The 20507-nt window shown below is 34.7% G+C and overlaps 1 protein-coding gene across 2 annotated transcripts; it reads left to right on the top strand.

Annotated features, from left to right (window-relative positions):
* The first annotated feature begins 3564 nt into the window (after positions 1-3564).
* On the top strand, positions 3565-19312 carry LOC128985395 (transforming growth factor beta regulator 1-like). Of its 2 annotated transcripts, none has more exons than XM_054404854.1 (7): positions 3565-3900; positions 7613-7724; positions 9243-9344; positions 10884-11029; positions 11488-11633; positions 17504-17709; positions 18571-19312. In XM_054404854.1, the coding sequence occupies exons 1-7, from the start codon at positions 3772-3774 to the stop codon at positions 18762-18764; spliced, it is 1035 nt and encodes a 344-aa protein (XP_054260829.1). In that variant the 5' UTR covers positions 3565-3771; the 3' UTR covers positions 18765-19312. The 2 variants fall into 2 exon arrangements, with proteins under 2 accessions (XP_054260829.1, XP_054260828.1); XM_054404853.1 differs by having other exon boundaries at positions 9240-9344.
* The last annotated feature ends 1195 nt before the right edge of the window (positions 19313-20507 follow it).

The raw sequence follows: 20507 nt of genomic DNA, 5'->3' as shown, positions 1-20507 counted from the left end.
TGTTTATGATTTACTTTATATGTTTTAAAATAAATGTTCTACATAAACTATTAAAATTGAATGATCATTTACAATGCCACTATTTCCAGCTGTAATAATTTTTTTTATACTTCTTTTAATTATTTCTTACTTTGATTCTAAACATAAGTTCTGATGTAGTCAATATTTGCATAATATGCACTTTCAAAAATATAAAATAGTAAACACAACAGCTTTTTATATATTTTTTTATCAGAATTTATTTTACAATCTGTTCAAACTTCAAATATGAGAACAATAAGTAAAACATATATCAAAACAATGTCAGGAAGCAAGCACCTGTTCATCAACAAGTCTTGCCAAAAATTGGGTCAGTCATTTAAACATTTACAGAAATCTGTAGCTTAGGTCCAGCACATGCACAACACTTTTTAACCTGGTAATGCACTGACTATTGTCCAGCAGATTAACAGCAAGACTGTTCGGATGATGTTCTAATTTTTCTTGATAATTTTTGCTAAGGTCTGTAATTTCTTCTTTCACTGATTTAATTTTGAAGTCATTCCTAATTGTAGAGTTGGATATGAACCAGGGTGCGCCAATAATTCTTCTCAGTGCCTTAGCCTGAAATCGTTCAAGAATTTCGATGTTGGATTTGCTCGAGGTCCCCCAAAGTTGAATTCCGTATGTCCAAATTGGTTTGATCATAACTTTATACAGTAAAATTTTGTTAGCCAATGATAATTTTGAATTTGTACCTAGTAGCCAATTGAGTTTACGAAGTTTTAATTCCATTTTCTGTCTCTTGCACCAGATATGAGATTTCCAATTTAATTTTTTGTCAAGAAATAGACCTAAATATTTTACACTGTCTGCCTCCGTTAAGGCTACATTATTAATGGTTACTGGAGGATTGTACCCTGTTCTCAGAGTAAAAACAATATGTTTGGACTTGTTTTCGTTGACTTTTATCCTCCACTTTTTAAGCCAATACTGGAGTTCAGTCAAGGCAGCTTGTAGATTTATGTAAGCGACTTGAGGGTCCACATGACTCGCTTTTTATATACCATTGTTATTATTTATTGGTGTTTTTGTATTGCAATCGTTAAGTTGCATGTGTAGTTGCAGATGCATTGGTCTGTTTAAATGTATAAAGGAACTAAAATAAAATCTGAAAATTCCAGACTAACATAAAGATTATTCAAACAAGGTTGAAGTATGTAAAAAATTCCAAAAACTCTTATTTTGAATTTGGTAAGTTTAATTTGATACCAAATATCGTTGACCTTATTTCCTATATTTTCTCTGGATGGTATTTCAATTTATTTTATAGTTGCAATGATTCTGCTCCACTCAAATTCCAGGGCATGGACTGCAATCAATATCTGCCAACATCAAATTCGAGAAAATCTAAAAATTTGTTAACTCACTTGTATATACCGTATATCATTTAAATACAACATGAAAAATAATAGGATTTCCTGGAATTTTTCTAAAATGTTTGAGATCATTCTCAACATCCCAGGCAATTTCCGTGAATATACTCAGATCATTCATAAAAAATATTCTAAGAAAATTTTTATATAGCCTAGAAATCTGGAGAACATTCTCAGAATATTCTGGAAAAGTACTCTGGAATATTCATGGTATATTCTGAACATATTAAGTTTAAATTATTAATTTTGTCAAGTATGACAAAATAGCTTGAAAAATACACAAAACAATGTTTTTAGGGTAAAAAATGGGAAAACTTAATTTTTAGTCCATTCCCATAGTTAGTATAAGGGCGGGTTTCTGAGTCAGGGATTTATAAGTCCAGAACTAGGCTAGTCATGGATTAAAATTAGTCATGTACTAAAAATTCACTTTCTGAGTCAAGGATTAAGGACACACGGACTAATTTAACGCGGGTACTTAGTTTAGTCAGAGATTAAAAGAGCTCATGATTTTCAAGGGAAATGTAGGGTAATTTGTGCCGCCGTGCTGGCAACACTGTCAGTTTGATGTGCCCACTGCTCTGAAATAGTAAACAAAACAACGATCTCAGTCAAACCTTGGTTTTGAGGTTATTTCTGTTTTAATTCATTTATCATTGTAATATATTTTATTATTATTATAAACTAGTTGTATTGTAAAATTTTAAAGTTAGGATTGGTGTTTCATCCTATTTTTTTAAATAAGTTAATTGTATAAATAATCTAAATGAATACTAGGCCAGCCCTATCATTATAGATCTGGATGACTTTCTGATGAATGATTTAAGACAAGGAAATTATAAAGTGGTGTATAAACAAAATTAACATATTTTAAGAAACTTAATACTAAATGATGAATGTAAGAAATGAAATATATTACAACTTTTAGGAGAAAAAGGTCTCTGGATGAGGTCTGCACAAGATAAAACCCTAAACTATTTACAATCTATTTTTAAAACTCTATTTAGTAACTTATTTTATTTTATTCTCTTCTATTTTATTATCTCGCAGAGTTTTTTGAAAATCTATACCTGTTATCCTTGAATTTATCTTCACTTAAGTCATCAAATGGGTTGTTTTCCCGCTCACGACAAATTTGCGGCCCACGAAAACGGTAAAAATCATTATAATCAATGTAATACATAATCACATTCAACTTTAACACACAAAAATGGCTTGGGTTAAAAGTGGACGACTAAAATTAATCCTACCCCTATGCAGGATTAAAATCTAGCATGTTTTAATCCGTGGACTAAAGCATAATTTCTTTAGTTCAGACTTAGAAACTAGTTCTTGACTAATATTAGTCGCTGACTTATAAGTACTCGAATCAGAAAGATATTTTTCTTAGTCCAGTACTAAAATTAGCTTTAGTCTAAGACTAGCGCTAATGCCTGACTCAGAAACCCGCCCTTAAAGTACCGAATAGGTACTTAAAATGCAACGGATGATGGCAAGGCCCCGATGGGGGTGACAGAGGTGACTGACTCAAGTCGTCTCGTCAATCGTCATCGTCACGGAGGTAGCTAACAGCAGAACACAGAACTGAAACTGAACTGAACTAGTAAGTTATGACTCCCGAGTCGACTCGTTGAAGACCAAATACAACTGAATTGGTTCTTTCTGGCGCATGCGCAGTAGGCTAGTCCAATTCCTGCCCTGAAACGCTCGCGATCCGAAGCGGAAGATTCATTCGGATGTTTTTCTGTTGTTGTTTTTTTTTACAAATGGCCCATGGTGGGAGGAAAAAACATAGGTGTGCTATTCCCACATTTTCTGACGTCACTCGGATTGCAAACAAAAGATCACCGCAATTTTATAATAATTTTCAAAATATTTTATAGATATCCCGTATGAAAAACACAAAGGCCTTAAAACACAAATAAAGTAAAACAAAAGCCAGTTTGGGAAATTATATATTCACTTTTTATAGAACAATCGTGTTTTGAGCACGGCCGCCTTTGAGGTGACATAGTGTAGCTACATGTTACTTAACCAAGCCAGCTTAACAAAGCAAACTACAAAATAAGGAGAAGATAATAGATAAGATAAACATTAAACATAGCATAGCGATAGCGCATAACCTTAGTTAGTAATAGGCCTACAGAACTGAACAACTAACAACAACATAAATTTAAAATTTACATTTACATAATAATATACCAACTTACTTGAGCTTAGACTATCGACTTTGACTACGGGACGGGGTCTGAGTGTTTCAATTACTTATTGATCAATTGATTGACCAATATTTCTTCAGTAAAACTAGGTTATGAATAGGTTCTGGTTAGAAGATTCAAAGGATCTTTGAGTGAAAATGTTTTCCTATGGTAATTCTTCAAGTTACTCTCACAAGTTTATCAAACAAGAAGATCCCATCTCAGAACAAGAAAAATACAAAAGGAAATATAAATTTATGAAAAGAGCCATTAAAGATGTTGTTTTTGTAAGTATCCCATGCAATTTTTTCTAGGTTTAGGGCAATAATAAGTTAAGTTAACTTATTGCTAGCCTAGTGGTTAGTGTCTCGGACCTCCGTCTGGGGAGGGATGGGTTTGATTCCGACTGGCACATCTACAATACATTAAGTTTATGGGTTTGGATCGCTAACCTAGTATTTGACCATACTTACACCAACTTATTTTCATAGTAGGTGCAGGTTTGGTTGCATAAGGAATGCCAATACATAGCCTAATCTTTACTTAACCCTCCAAGTGTCTCTAGTTTTGGTCTTAATGATTTTGAATAATACTTTGATAAAGGTTTTTATGTTTTAATATTTAACATTGGAGAATTTAAACGTTGTTAAGTGCACAGGTGTGCTGCGATTGGGGTTTAATACATTTGGACTTAGGCTACCGGTATTCAAAAGTAAAATAGTTTTCTGTGCTGCATCCTGTAGAAACACTGTGTGGCACTATTTCAAATCATGACTAATGCTAATACAGAATGTTGTAATTATTCAAACCTACAAAACAGTTGGTGAAAGCATTGTGAAAATTAACATCTCCTTTTAAATTATATTTATTTGTAAACATCGTAGATCAAAAAGTCTGACATTGGCCCACATAAAACCCTCTGGGGCAGAGCCCTTTTGACAGATCTGCACCAAACTTCACTCGAACCATCCTTGAAAGATGCTTAACCCTCCGAGTGTCATGCGTCGCTGCAGCGACGCGTAACGCACTTTGTATAGTGTCGTGCGTCGCTGCAGCGACTCGCGAACACTGTTTACGGCGAAGGCTCTATGACTAACTGAATCGGACTGTACTGGATTGAGTTAGGTATCGTTCTGTCCGTAATATTCTAAGCTTTCTCCAGAGGTCTGTCTCTAAGCACTATTCATTTTAGTTCCGAAAATATTGTAGCAGACAGCTGACTGAGCTGACGTGCGTGTATTTGTAAACAGCTAGGTTACCCTCGGACCGATGACTGATGTGTTTTATTACGTTTATCATTGTTTTAGTGTTAAAAATCAAAAGTAGTGATATACGTGGTGCATTATAAGAAGATTTAAGTGGTTTTGAAGTGCTGGTTGATGATCCTGAAGAAGTAGGTAGTGATATTGATGTAAATTATCAGCCAGATTCCTAGCTATGGTTGGGCTATGCATTCTTAGCTAAACGCTATGTACTGAAATCTGTTTTTTGCCCATAACTTTTTTATTTGCAAATCTACTTCCTTATATTATTATAGATTTGTAATCCTCATAAAATTTAGAACAAAGTGGCTATTTTCAAATATTTATAGGCCTATAATTTATACAATTTCATTGAGCGCAAACTTATTTTTTTTTTTAAATTTTCGAAATTATACATTTTTTTACCTAAAAAATTTTTTTTTTTTTTAATCTTCCTTATGTTTTATATATAATATTGAAGCCCAAGATTTTCCAAACAAAATGGTATATAGAACAGTATAATTAACATTGTTTTTAAGCTTCTCAGATCAGTTTTAATAAAACCTTGCAAATGAGCAAAGAATAGGCTGACATTAAGGCCAAAACACGTGACACTCGGAGGGTTAATAATGCCTGAAAGTTTCATTACAATCTGTCGAGCGGTTTCGTAGTCCATAATGTATATACATATATATATATACACACATACATAGTTCCTCTTTTATAGATACTAGATAACCTGTTGCTCGAAATCGAGCAAAACTGCAACTTGTAGCCTAATACAAAAAATAAACAACAAAAACATAAACAGCAAGACCTCAATCAAAGAGTTATTCTAAAGTCTATGACTGATTATAGAAATACGAGAAATATTATGTTGTAACAAATTATAAAACTAACCTACATTACTACATTATTTAAATATAGATCCGCTCTCATACTGCTTTGGTCATCTCTTATGTATTGTAGGTGGGTCCCCACTATGAGAACGTAGATGTCAACCACACACTATAAAGTGAGCTTTTCCGGCCTAATGTTGCAAGCCAAATCCCTCTCTTGACGCAAACCAGTACGACACGTAATATAGTACTGTTAAATTATTTCTACGACAGGTTCTGTTTTAGGCGTGTTTAAATTAGGGGCCCCACCAAAGTCTCCAGTTGGGAACATTAGAGGGCAAGCAAGTGGATCTAATGACGTATCTAGAACGGCTTCGCGTTTATCATTATTAGTTTTTAAAAAAAAAAGAAAAAGATTTATTTGGTCTGGCTGTCCTCTGTTTTCAGCTTAGAAAAATAGCGGCGACATTTATACAGGTTGCATCATTGTAGCTAGGAAAGCCAATTATTTTGTCTCTTATTATGTACATAAGAATTTCCCTTAACTCCTCGGTGCTCTCGTCCCTACACATTTCTGCCACAGTTTTAAAAGATTGGGCAAATGGGTTGGCAATGTGACCCTATTTCCCACATATTTTTTCATTAAATCTTTCCTTTCAAGTATCGTGGATCTTGAAATTGTAGATCCCTTGTATGATCCTCTCATCTAAATGTATTTTCAGAGCTGACCATGGCAAAGGTAGAATTGAATTGACGACTTTTATTCTAATAATTTCTAGAGCCAAGCCTCACCCCTGATTTCAGATTCGGAGTTTCCAATTAGTTCCTGAAAGTATGGTGAATTCCTCTGATGATGTAAATGGTTCTCTCATTTTTGGCAACAAAGAGTAACAATTAAACTGAATCGGCCAGACTCTTTTTTTTTTTTGCTTAAAATGTAAGCCACCACAATGTAAACATTTAACGTTCATTTGTCCAAGGTTAGATGTATCCCACACGATGGTTGCAACTCTGTAATCTTCAAATGATACATTAGGAGATTGATGCAAGCGGCTACGTTCGTGTTTCCTCCAGCCACTCACAGTCTTCGTCTTACTGGTGGCATATTATTTTAAATTTAGATAAATTACGAAAGTAAACCAAACAACAGAAACCACTACCGGTACAACGGAATTGTTATACACATTGTAAATTACATGATATGGTGATGTAACTGTCCTACTGGAAATAATCACTTTCAAACATTCATTTCAACACACCAAACTGTAACCAAAACAACACGATAATTCAGTAAAATACGATGTAAAGTAAATACATTTAACTGTTTACAAACTCTTTGTTGTCAAGTCTTGCTAAGAAACTCTTTATGTAAGAAACAGATTTAGTTAACAGATGTTTTGATAAAAATATAAAATTCCGGCTTTGCTCTGGAATAAATAAGTCCTGCAGCCTATGGTCAAACTTAAAAACTAAAAAGAATTAAATATTTTTTCTTAAACACTTTGTTGTCTAGTATTGATAGGATGCTCTTCATTATGAACCAGACTTAGTTAACAGATTGAAACAAAATATAAATTCCAGCTTTGCTCTGGAAGTTTTAAGTCCTGCAGTCTGTGGTTAACCTTAAAAACTATTTCAAACTACGTCCATAGGGTTAGGCCTATTTGTAAACAAAGGGAAATTAGTTTGATCAAATGTCAACAGATGGCGCTGCCTTCCAAACTTTAGCCCTTAACTGTACTTAAGTGATGCCCTTTCTTAATATTCTGAGACGTATTTGCACATCTAGGTGAAAATACCTTTAATTTGACACCTCGAACTTTAAAATCCATCAAGCCGTTATTGAGTTATGGCTGTGAAAAGAAAACTGCTTGCGTATTAATATAGATAGTATTTTATAATTCTTGTTTATTTGCCAGGAAAATGCAGCATTGTGTGATCAAGTCACATTGATGGAAGAAAAAATACTCCTTGTTAAAGAAGAAAGAAACTATCTTCTCAAGAAATTGCAGATGTTCAATGGCATCACAGGTAGATTTTCTTCTTTCAACAAGTACAGTGTTTGGGAGGTGTATATTTGTTTTATGTTGATTTTTGTGTTAAAGTTACGGTGATACGGATGGTCTACCTATTGTTATTGTTTAAGATTCAAATTGGAATTTTCCAAAGATGTTTGGAAAAAGTTCATTCACTTTTTACCAAAAGTTAATGGTAGCCTATATATTACCATAGACAAATAGAATAAATTTAGACTATCAAAGGAAGGTTCCGGTGCCCACCCTAGGGTTCGCCGTGTAGTTACGGCGCACACCGCTGCAGGCGGGGAGCGCAGGAGCCGTATGCGGCTAGCAGACGCTGCAGCGGTGTGCGCCGTAACTACACGGCAAACCTGGCGGTGGACACCAAAACTTCTGCTAACTGCAGCACAGCTGACGGTCTATATTTATTCTATTTTTGTCTATGATATTAACCTCTACAAGGCAGAGTCTAAGTAGCTGTAGTAAACAGTGTAAGCATCATAGTTAAATTTCTTGTGGATACCATTAACATCTTTCCAGGTGAGTTGCATAAACAATACTTTTTGCCACATTACTCACGACAAATATACATGATAAGCGAGACACAACCCATGGTTCACAATTTCTATAAGAAAGAATGTACTAAGCTCGGACATAGGGCCCTTAGACTAACATTACACCATCATTACCCTAACCTTTGAGCTTGTTCCATTTGATTTACTTTTGTAAATGTGAGTATAGAATTTCACACATTTCTTCATTGTAATTTATCTCTTGTAATTAATTATTTTTTTTTATTTTAACAATACATTACACAACAGCAGATGCAAAAAATTTTATTCAAGCTAAATAATTTGCCTGACAGCATTTGCAAAGCATGGTAGCTTTGGTGAGGGTCTACTTATATTTAATAAGAAAGTATAAAGTATAAAAGTATGCATTTTTTAATACTTCTTTCATTGGAACACTTTGGTTCATTGAATCTCACTTGTGAGCGCAAGTGAGATGAGACTAACAGTTTATAGTCTTTACATTTATGAAACAATAATTTATGCAAAACAGATCCAACTATCATCCACCTCAACAGACAATTAGTATAACACCAGATTACAAAATAACCTACCTCGGCATTATCTAGAATTTTACACTAATAAGACATCTTACATAGTTTTATAAGAACTCCCTGCTACGCAGTAACAGACTTCTTCAGTATTAGTAAAAAACAGTTAACTTAATTTGAATTCCAAATACTGTAATCATTCAATCATGGTTTTGTTAAAAGTAAAAATAAAGTAATTGTTGTAGCCTACTCTTTTTATGTAGCCTATTTAATTAGCTGTAAGCAGTTTTGAATTTAGTTTATGACTATTCAAGTTCATGTAATGTGACACTTTAACAAATAAAGAATGTTTTGACTTGACTTGACTGTAAATATTACAATGTGAATTTGAACTAATGTTGGTTATACTTCTTCTTATTTAAGTTAGTTTGGGTGCTGGGTCAGTGGATTAATAAAAAAATGTTTTAGAAGGTGAGCAAAACAACTTTAGTCGAAGCAGTCCAAATGTTGACCATTCCATTGGCTCTGGCACCAAGAAACCACTTAACAAGAAACGTTCTTCGGAATCTACAGGTATTGCCTACTATCATTTCTATAAAAATTCAAAATTTAGACTTATTAGGAGTTACGAGTTGGTTTATTTTAACCAACTTTTGAGTCCATACTAATCTTGCATTTTTAGTCAGTAGGCCTAGTGTTTTATTTCTTGGCAACTCTCAGTGTGGCCACAGACTTGGAATTCTGGGAAAAACTGGAAGTCTATCGTACAAATTATGTAAATTTGTTGTGGGTGAATTTTAAAATTTCACCATGAAGACCTGATTTTAGTGCCATTTATGTTGTAAGACAAACTTAGAAGGGTGCATTTTGTAGTGACATATTTGCTTGTGTAAACATTCATGTAACTCCGTTAGTGCATGAAAACCCTGACTGTTAAAACATTGTTATCATTGTCTTCGGTCACAGTAAAATTGTGAACATCTTCTACAGTAACGGTAAAATTGAGCTGTCATCCATGATCACGACAAAATTATGAACATTTTCCTAGGTTATGGCAAAATCTTGAATACGTTCCATTGTCGTGGCATATTGACAACAAAATCTCGAAAATGTTCCTTGGTCACAGCATCATGATCATCATCTCCCATGATCAAACAAAACCATGAACCTTACCCATGATCGCGACAAAATCTTCAATATTCTATCTCACACTCCACAAATACTTTCCACACTCGATCCGAGCTTGGCCCTTAAATCGTTTTATAACCTAACTGACCCCTCTGGCCCCACAGACCCGGGTAAAAAGCTACATTTGGTGACCAGCAGAAATACGTTTTGCTACAGGGAAAATGCATGAATTTTTCCCCCAGGAGGTCTGTGGCCACCGCAAACACTAGATTAATACTAGTGTAGACTTGCCCCTTATTTTGGTATTTTAAAACATATGAGATCTTAAGTTTTTGGTTAAATCTAAACGTAAGAATCACTTGAGAGAAGCGGGTATATGTTAAGAATCTAAACATTATAACTGTATTAAACCTTCTTCAACATTAAAGCTAAGCTCATACATTATTTAGAGAAGATTTATCATAAATGTTTGTCTCCAGCCTTTTTTCAATATCTAACACTTTTTCAAATCTGTGTTTTTGTTTTACACTAAACATCATCATAAAACGGTACTTTAGAACAGGGAAAGCTAATTCCATAGAGTTACTTATGTGAAGGTCTTAACTTAAGTTATTCCTAGTGATAAGACACTTTAATCAGAGTATCAGGAGGATTGAGCGTTGCTCGGCGTTACCTTTTTACTATTACACGCTCAGTTGTAAGGATAGTATCTCACTGTTCTCCAGTCATAAATTAAAATTAAAAACCTCTTTGGTTTAAGGTTTGTTTATAATCAGCTGTTATATTTATTTATATTGTTTATTATTCTGCATGAATGCGTTTTTAGGTGAGAAATAAATATTATTTACATTATTTGAAGGAAATTGTCGAAGCCGTTTTCGAGATCTTTGTGCAAGCAAGCATACAAGCAAACATTGCCCATATAAGAGTATAAGATATGGCTGTACTAATCAGGTGGTCATTGATTGTTTCTTTGATAATCAGACAGCATGAAGAGTGCAAGCAAAGCAGCTAAAAAGTCACCAGCTACGAAAAGAAAAAAAGTTCTACACACGATTCCATTAGATATCACCGGGCGGCCTAAGTTCCCTATCAAGTTAGGAGACTTGACTGTTCACAGTTTAGGAGAGGTTGGTAGTAGTAATATTGTCATACATTTATCCTACTAGTTCTTTATGTTTAGAAAATGTAATCAAAGAATTTAATTTTGTACCGTATGTAGTTTTGGCTACCATGGAACATTTTTGTGTGTATCCGATGGACTCATTCCTAACAGCTGAATCTCTTTTAAAAATTCCTCGCCAACCACTTCACGTTCCTTTAAATACAAATCTTTTAGCGAACCGAGTGCCACAGGTGGATAAAAAATGGTGTCCGAAACCAATTAAGTTAACACCTGTTGTTGGTTACTTTTGATAATCTTGGCAACACTTATTTAGTTAAAAAGTCAAAAGACACATGTACAGTGAAGTCTAGGTCTAGGTTTCAAATAAAAAAAACTAAATAGTTATGCTTAATATGTACAGTTCCACAGTGTCTGATCAGATTGCAATCCATGTTCAACTCTGCTTATGATTTGTCATGATAGGTGTTGGCTGACAGACCGGAGTATCACACAGATGACTTGATATTTCCGGTTGGTTATTGCTCCACCCGCACCTACGGCAGTCTCAAAGACCCAGAGAAACAGTGTGTGTACACATGTACCATACTGGACGGTGGTACTAGTCCCAGGTAGGATTACAATAATAATTATCCTTGTTCTTCACTATGGAGTGCATTGTTTTTCAGAGCTCAGTAGAAGACGAGCGTAGATTGTGTTTCTCCTTATTTGGAACCTCGAAGAATCAATATTTTGAATAAGCTTGTAACAAAGTTCTGCAAGCTCGAATAAAGTCAGGGATATTAATTGCATATATTAACTTCCTCGACTGTGTTTTAAGATAAAGTAAATATTAAAAACAGTGATGTAATGCGTAACCAACCATTGGGGCGACCATCAAATCTTTTTGAAAGGATTGTTGCATTTTTTTTAGGGATGGACGAGATTGGATTTTTAGTTCGAGACGAGACGAGATTTTTTATTCCTCATAAAATTTCGAGACGAGATCGAGACGGGATTTCCCTTCTCATACACAACGGGAAATGCACGTTCCAAATTTTTACCTGATTTTGTAACATTGTTAGATGACTGTTTAAATACAAAAATAATGATAATAGGCAAGAATATTTACAATCTTTTATTAAAAAACATCAGCACAACATTTTTTATTAATCACGCCTAACTTATTAAAAATGCCTACGATTAGGAAACATAGTGATATCAGTTAGGATAGAGTTCAACTTATCCTAAAATAAAATAAATCATAAAATAAAAGCAATATTAATTTTTATAAAATAGTTACTTGTTTTGACTTTTTATAGTAATAAAACATTCCTCACACTGCTTACACTTAACAAAACTTCTCAAATGTTTTTAAAGTAATATTATTAAAATAATTAAAGTAATATTTACATTTAAAGAATTAATTAAATAAGAACGCCTTCACAAAGGAAACGCAACTACAACACGCTCCTGTATTGCGGGTATTGCATTGACTTTCTGCAGGCGTTTTTAATTTTTATTCTCGTCTCGATAAAAATCTCGGCCAAAAAGAAATCTCGTCTCGTGTAACGAGATTTAAAATTTCCCGAAATTTCGAGACTTGACCATCCCTAATTTTTTTATAGCGCAATAGACCTATTTCATACTCATAATCTCAATACTACCTGCCTTGTGTTTAAATTTTGTTAGACAGCCAATTTTATTGATATAGACATGTTTAATTGATAGCCCAATGACAATTGACATCTGGGCCCAGGAATTTCTTAACTTTGATTTTAATGGGTAGGAAGAGAATTGTTAATATTCTGCCTCATTAGTTAAGTACTTGTAGAAGTACAGGACAAGCGAGACTACATAATTCATTTAAGGGTGGGCTCTACCTCAGCTCGGAAATCTCAGAACGATGTTCGAAGTGTCCGCCAGACTGCGCCGTGTCGGTTCAACCCAGTTGGAGGGGAAGGGGTGGGAGGAGCTAGGAGGTTCGCGAGTTGACTGCCGCTCCCCGCTAGGCAGTGCAGTGCCCTGCGGAGCTCCCGACGCACACACGCGCAAGCGCAACCTGGTTGTTATTTGCGCGTCCGCATATCTTTTGCTTCTGCTCAAACCTCCATCATGCCCTGCCACCGACACTCACTGGCAGCAACGTGACGTTCGCTATCGCTCCCATAAGCTTATACAGTAAAAAGTAAAACATTCCTAAATATTGAGTCTTGTTTGTCATTATTGAATAAAAATAAAATACTTTAGTTATACTTTGTAAAGTATCACTACATTAAATTATACTAATCTTAAGTTTTTTTTTAATCAACTGTTATAATTATTTATTTTCTTTTGTTGATGTTTAAGATTTTCATTATTATTTAACTCTATTCCATCTGTAGCTACACCGTAATGGGCACAGAATCAGTCGGTATCTCACAAAAAAATTGAAAAAAGTGTTGTTAAACATTACCATGTTATTCTTATGGAGAAAATTAAAACCGTTTTAATTTACTTGTTTATGGATACACTGTATGTTGATAAAATTTGGCAAATTCATTAATTTCAGTATACTGACGTATGGTCAAGAAACACTTTTTACCTTCCCCGTAGCAGCACACCTAAGCACTCGTTAAATCTAATGTTATTTAAATAGGAATAAGTTTGTTTTATTTCTGGAAGTATCTATCTATAATATTAAAACGAAACAGTGTTTTTTTATTTCACGATTCTGAATCAACCACTCGACGGATTTTCATGTTTTTTGTGTTGAAAGAAAGATAATTTTGAGAACTAGGGAATGTCGAAGCCCTAATTTTAGTTTAGGGTCCCAGTTTTTTAGAAATTAAGTTTTAATTTTTAAAAAGTCTAGCAGCCGACGCTAAGATTCTAAACTAGCTTTTGGCATAAAATAATTTGCTTAACATAACAGCTGTAAACATTCGGCTTTTGTGTCACAAATTCAGCATTTGGATAAAAACATGGATAAAAATGTAAAGACATACTGAGGGTTGACTTATTTATACTATGTGTAATGCTAATCATTGATACGTTCAATTCTTTTGTAAGAGGATGACAGATTAATTTAATATACATAGTAAAATACTAGGATGTTCAAATTATTTTTTAAAGCAATCTTTGTAATATTCGATTTGTTTTAGAGCAATATAATTTGTTTTAACTAACAGCTGGTTAAATAAGAATGCCCTATTAGAACTATGAGGTTATTTACTCTGATTTTGTCATTGATTATTAGAAATAGGTAAGATTAGTGGACCACCGAGAAAAGTAACACCATCGATGTGTACAAGTCGAGGATCTGTACACGAGTTAAATGAAAAAGATTTGCAACTTATTTTACTGCTCATCTTTTTTGGAAAGGGTAGGAAAATCACAATTTTTACATGTTTTAATTCGTCTTGGCAGCTTTTTGTTTACAATCAATGTTTTTGAATGCTTGAACTTTGTTTGGATTAGGCCCGGAAATATTGATGTCATAAAGATGGAGATCAAGAATCCTCAGGAATACGATTTTAAATTACCACCACAACCTCAGACGGGTGTTATCCAAAGATATACAGATGAATGCCATAAATTGAACACAACGTCATCATTGACCTAGGATACTGCAATTAGACTAAACATCCTTTTATGAAATCTAAAAAAGTTGTTTGGCGTGTGTTTAGTTGTGGTTACATTTGGAGGCGCTGAATTTTTTATAGTTTAAATAAATGAATATGGGGAATTACAATGTACAGCTCGTGACATCTAAGCTGGCACTTGGCCTATCGCTACTAGTACCTATTTCAAAAACATTATGTCCCGCCATGCGGGTTGCATCAACTGCCCTCGCGACCCATATGAAGGCGCTCAAGTACAATGCAAGGGGAGTCAACCCCGTGAGGCAGCGGAAATGTTTGCAGTCCGGTCTTTTCCCTACCTCCACCCTCCTCCCGCCTACACTGCCCGCGCTAGGCCAAGTGCCAGCTTAGGTGTCACGAGCTGTACATTGATTCAATGAGGGTGGTATAATTATCAAGGATATTGGAACTGATAACGGGATAGATAATAAACATAGACAATTAATTACGTCACTAGCTTTACTAGCGTTTTTACTTTTTAAATTCCTTCAACATGTGACCAGTTCTTTTGTTCAAATGAATATTCTTTTTTTTGACTCAGCTGTTTACAAAACAAACTAATATGTTGTTGTGTTTACTTTTCGTTGTTTAAACTTATTTATTTAGCAATTGGTGCAGTGAAATTGACATAAAGGATGTGTGTGGACGAATCGTTTAATGATGTCAGGACACCAACGTTATAATTATGTGTACTGTGAATTTTATTGGATGTTTTCGTTTTATTTTAGGGAGTTTCAACTCAGACCTACTGGAAATTGTGTATAGTATGAGTAATTGTATTGTGGAAGAGGTAGGTATGCGATGGAAGGTGATATCATTAACTAGGCCTATACACTTCTCAATTGATAATTACTCATTCTACTGTAGGCTGCAATAAAAATTTTCTTTATACGTGTAAACTAGCTGTTCTGAATTATAGGCCTAAACCGTTTTAACTGACTACTCCCGTACGTAGGACGGGCTTACACCTCGTTTTAGTAAAAATACTTTAATCATACAAGTTGAAATTTGCTTTGTGAATAGTTTTGCTGCGACAGGGTATTTTATTTGTAGACCCGAGTTATGACTTGTAGTGGTTTTTAACTTGAAGTTGAATGGCTGAGTGGTCAATAGTCTAGCTAGAACATTTGAGGTATCAGATTCAAGTCCCCAACTTGGAGGGGTTAATTACAAAAATTTAAAAATGCTGTTTTAATAAAACAGTACTATTGAGTACTGGCATAGACTAATCAACACGTATGTTTTATCTATGGTACTGGTTTTCTAAAAAAAACTCTTTATTATGGTTGTTATTAGAACAATCTCATACCCGACGATAATAAACAAACTTATATTTTGGTAAAGTTTTAAAGCTGAATCTGTGCAAGCAAGTTGCGTTGGCTGAGTATAACTGTTTACAAAGAGGACAGTATACTCATCTATTTACTTATTTAATACGCAAGCAGGTTTTTTGTGACAATTACTCCTCCGAAACTACTGAACCGATTTACATGTTTCTGGTGTCATTGGAAAGAGCCTAACGTGAAGTTGTGCAGGAAACTTTCTTTTTAGGGAAATAATTAGAGAGTGAGGCCCTGGTACCCTTTAAAGTTTTGTATTTCTCCATAAGATTAGCATGGGAAACAAAAAATTTTTATAAAACTCCAGCTGTTGTCAGAAATTAAAAATGAGAAGAAAAACCTATGTAAATTGTAAACCGTCAATAATTTTGCTAATTTAATAGTATGAAATGAAATATTCACTATTTGAATTTGGGTTTGCATAAATATTACAATGGAAAAAAGCGAGAGAGCTGATTTACATTACTCCTGATATACTGAAAAAGAAAAATGAGTTAACAACACTGTGCTGCATTTCTTAGTAATCATTGAACGAGCCGATTTTCAACTATGGAAACATAGGAAAGTTATATAACACCACCAAGGTGAAGAAATAGAAATATTGTTAAGAAGAAACAAGATCAGCTTTTGAAAAGTGATAAGATATTTATAAGAAATGTTGATTCTATCGATCTCTTATGTACATCTTAAAAAATGTTATAATCTTTGAGTAGAATCTTTTAAAGTAATCAGAAATTATGACTGTTATTTGTATTAAAATAACGCCTGTATATATAGCAATTGCTCGAATTCGAGCAGCAGGGACACTAGTATGCGTAAAAACGGCGACGACGCAAAGATAGAATAGAATCAACCGAGAGGAGGGGAAATATCGATCGATGGCTGTGGTGGGAGAGCCGACGACAGGTTGAGCCGTTGGCCGCATGGCCGCGCCACTGCACGGCGCCTTGAAGAGCGCTTGCAAGCCTTTCGAGTCTGCGTGATTACATAGTTATCATTCAACTTTTTAGTAAACTAATTCCAGGTTCTTGTTTTTAAGAATCTATTGCACGTCTCCCGTTTTTTATTTTTTCTCTAAAAATTATTTTTATGTATTAAAACTCATGATAAAGAACGCCTCTTTTAACATTTTTCACCAACCTTTGAGCCCAAAATTTTTTAAATTATCAAAATTTAAAAAAACGGGAAACCTACAATAACATTTGACGGAAAATATGACACCAAGATCTTTTAAATCGGTTCACAATTGGGGCTACAATCAGGAAGAACTAAAACCCTTACATTTGCGCGCGCCAGACGGGTAGAGCGCACCCTTAAGACTGTGTCATTATACGTTTCTGTGTAGAAAATAATACGGTACCTATTACCTAATTTCCTTAACACGATGCCCATCACCCGTCACACTGCTCTGTATTGGTAGGCTTGAGTCAACTAGTAGCGATTGTGTTAATCAGGAAATTTCCAAGGATGCTACTGGAAAATATTTTTTGAGTTCATTGTGTGGATTTTTCTTGATTACACCTAATGTAATGTTTTCAGGTTTGAGATAGTGGCTGACTCAGACCTGAAGGTTATCGGTGGTTACTCACTGGACGAGTGTCACGCTCAGCTGTTACAAGAGATCAACAGAGTGGTCGGGACTGAGGTAGTCAACACTAGAGGTAGGGGTGCAGACTTCTTCGGGCTCTCACATCCGACCATCCACCACCTCATTCAAAGCTCTCCGGGCGTGCGCAAATGCCATGGTGAGTGGATGGAGTAGGATATTTTCCTTACACACACAGTGCATACTTGATGGTGCATACGCGACACTGCATCACAGACAAATCCACGTGGCATAGGTTAATAATACTGTCAAACGCTAAGCATTCCAGCTTGGGAAAACAAGTGGGTTTCAACACGCAATAGTTATACCGTACTGTGTTTTTAATATGTACTTTGAAATGGCGACCATACGAATGTAGCTATTGGTGATTGGTCATATTTTGTTTTGAACCCCCGAGACCTTGGACTCTGAAGCCACAAGCTCTACCACCAGACCAGCTCACTCGCAATATTACAGATTATACTACTAAGGAATTGTCTTAGTATGAAATTTTTCAGGCTACCCTACCTGTGAAACTAAGGAGCCTAACCTAAGTAACCTACCTAAACAGAATTTGTAAATATTATAACATTTCAACTTTACAAACATAGTGGTTGTCATATGACAGAAAAAATCTTAGAACAGTTAGAACTTGACAGTTCCAGATTATCCTACGACTCAAAACAACTGCATTAGAACATGGTGTAGCACACTTTTATTTTCCAAAGATGGAATGCATAGCATTAGATAAAGTATATTATACAGGACAGGTGAATGGGATTTGTCGAGGGTGTGTAAAAATATGTGAACATGTTTTGTATACAAGTTTTCTGACAAAACAATTTGTTCAAAATATTTTGCCCCACCTTGCATAGAGTGCACCTAGTCCAGGGTCTAGTAACATCAGCCCTGAGAGTAACCACTCAGAGTATTTCATAGTAGTCACAACAAAGATGCTAAATTAGTCACAAAAATCTAGGAATCACAATGTAAAAGGTAATAAATGTTTTGTGCCCATAAGGCTACGTCTGGACCAAGTTTGACCTGAGCCGAGCGTCGGAAGGTTTGGTGATTCCAGAGCAAGACGCCGCTCTCAGCTACGAGGCTCTTCTGAGAACAATCAACTTCACTCGAACACACCTCATCAAGCAAGAGCCTGAGGACAGTTACGGGGAAAATAACGTTACCACTTTCCAGAATCTACTGCTCAATTAGCTTTGGGAATTTCAATTGTATTATGAATTTGAAAGGAAAAGCCTAAGTGGCTGGTAAAGAGTTTTTCCTATACGGATGAAGTTGCTTACCTGAGAAAAATAAGATTCCAGGGGCTGATAGATTTACAAATAAAATATCACGTAACGTAACACTTATATTACGTCCTAATGAGTGATAAATAATTAAGAACAATTATTTAAATTCATTAAAATAAATACACTCTGGTCCTATATTATGACAATATATCAGTGTTATGTTTTTGTTGATTTTTATTTGTGTACCTTATCTAAGTTCTAGACTATTTACTCAGGTAAGTTAGCTAAACTCTGTCCCTTTACAAAAACACTTGTAATATAAGTGTATCAAAAATGGCACATTCAACAAATATCATGCAATCACTTATTTTAGGTTGTGTTGGAAAATCAATGTAATCAAATTGTTGGACAGTAAAAATTAGTCCATTTGCACTCGAGATTACAGTTTGTTTTCTGTTTTCCCATGCAGTACACTAGGATCATAAAGGTGAAAAAATCATATTATGTACATTTATTTGATACTGTATATTGCAAAAATAGTTGCAAGAGGCACAAATTACAGTTAACAATAAATTATCTCCAGTTGTAAAAAAAATTAATCAGAAGTATAAAGTGCTCTAATGGGATTGTGCCAGTAAAATTGTTACTTTTATATCTAAAGCACATTTAACTATTAATAAAATTCGTCATTGGTACAAAAAACTGAACAAAGGTAACGAGACTCTATGTTTGTTTATTCATTTTGAAGGTGAAACCCTGAATTTCATTCTGAATTAAGAATAAAGATATTGCACAACAAATAGAATAAATGCTTTGCGACCAAAACAGCAGGAAGGATTTATTGAGCATTGACATACTAAAGAATAAAGAACAAAGGATCAAGATCCTTAGAACTTCTAGGGGTATCTTGGGACCAACAAAATGTGGCATTTGACTAGTCTTGGAAACAAAAATGATCTGAGATTGTGGTTGTAATATTGCTGTAGTAAAAATGTGAATATAACAAAGTGTTTACAACGTTAAATGGTCTCTATTATTAACCAGTTCTGAGAGAAGTAAGGTACAGAGGACATGTTCAATGGTACATTCAAGTGGTGTCTAGCACTAGTCGCTGGTGTCTAGGGCAAAGACCAACACCACATCCTTCGCCATGATGTACTATAATGCTCTCATTGGAGGAAGACCCTGTGCGATAGGAATTTCCGCACAGTGCTCAGTAGCTCAGGCTCTTAGTTGCCCTTCACAAGGCAGTATATTTCTGGTGCAAGATTCTAAAGATAAAAGTGCACTATTGTCTTATAATTAAGTTAACTCTGAGCCTTACTTCTCTTTGGCCAGTTGTAAAGAATAGCAACATTATAACTGCAATATGTTACAGGGAGATTGGCGCATCTAAATAATCAACCCTAAATGAATAGTTTCTCAGTCAAGCTACACTATATCCCTTCTACTACATTGAGCTATAAATTGTGCATGTTCATTCTAAATTTAAATATCATACAAACAGTAAAACAGATTTTAATAAAAGTTGTATTTTACAAACATAATACAAAGGAACTTTATCTGACTCCAGCTCATTCTGTTTTCCTAAAAGCTGTTTCAGTCCCCTGTGCATGTATTAAAAACAGTTGGTTTCACTGCAATGTAACAAAAACATTTTTTTCTACAGTCACCCGACAAAGTTGGCTTCCTTGCACTGTTTATAGTA

The sequence above is a fragment of the Macrosteles quadrilineatus genome, unplaced genomic scaffold, assembly GCF_028750875.1.
Source record: "Macrosteles quadrilineatus isolate MER2022 unplaced genomic scaffold, UCM_ALF_1.0 Scaffold_2__2_contigs__length_208266976, whole genome shotgun sequence".
NCBI lineage: Eukaryota > Metazoa > Arthropoda > Insecta > Hemiptera > Cicadellidae > Macrosteles > Macrosteles quadrilineatus.
Note: the sequence above shows the minus strand (reverse complement) of the source record. Positions and strands in the feature narration are given on the sequence as shown.

Coding starts and splice junctions, on each gene's coding strand:
- LOC128985395 (XM_054404853.1), top strand. CDS start 3,772: ATGTTTTCCTATGGTAATTCTTCAAGTTACTCTCACAAGTTTATCAAA. Junction 9,345..10,883: donor ACGTTCTTCGGAATCTACAG/GTATTGCCTACT, acceptor TTTGATAATCAG/ACAGCATGAAGAGTGCAAGC. Junction 11,634..17,503: donor GACGGTGGTACTAGTCCCAG/GTAGGATTACAA, acceptor TAATGTTTTCAG/GTTTGAGATAGTGGCTGACT.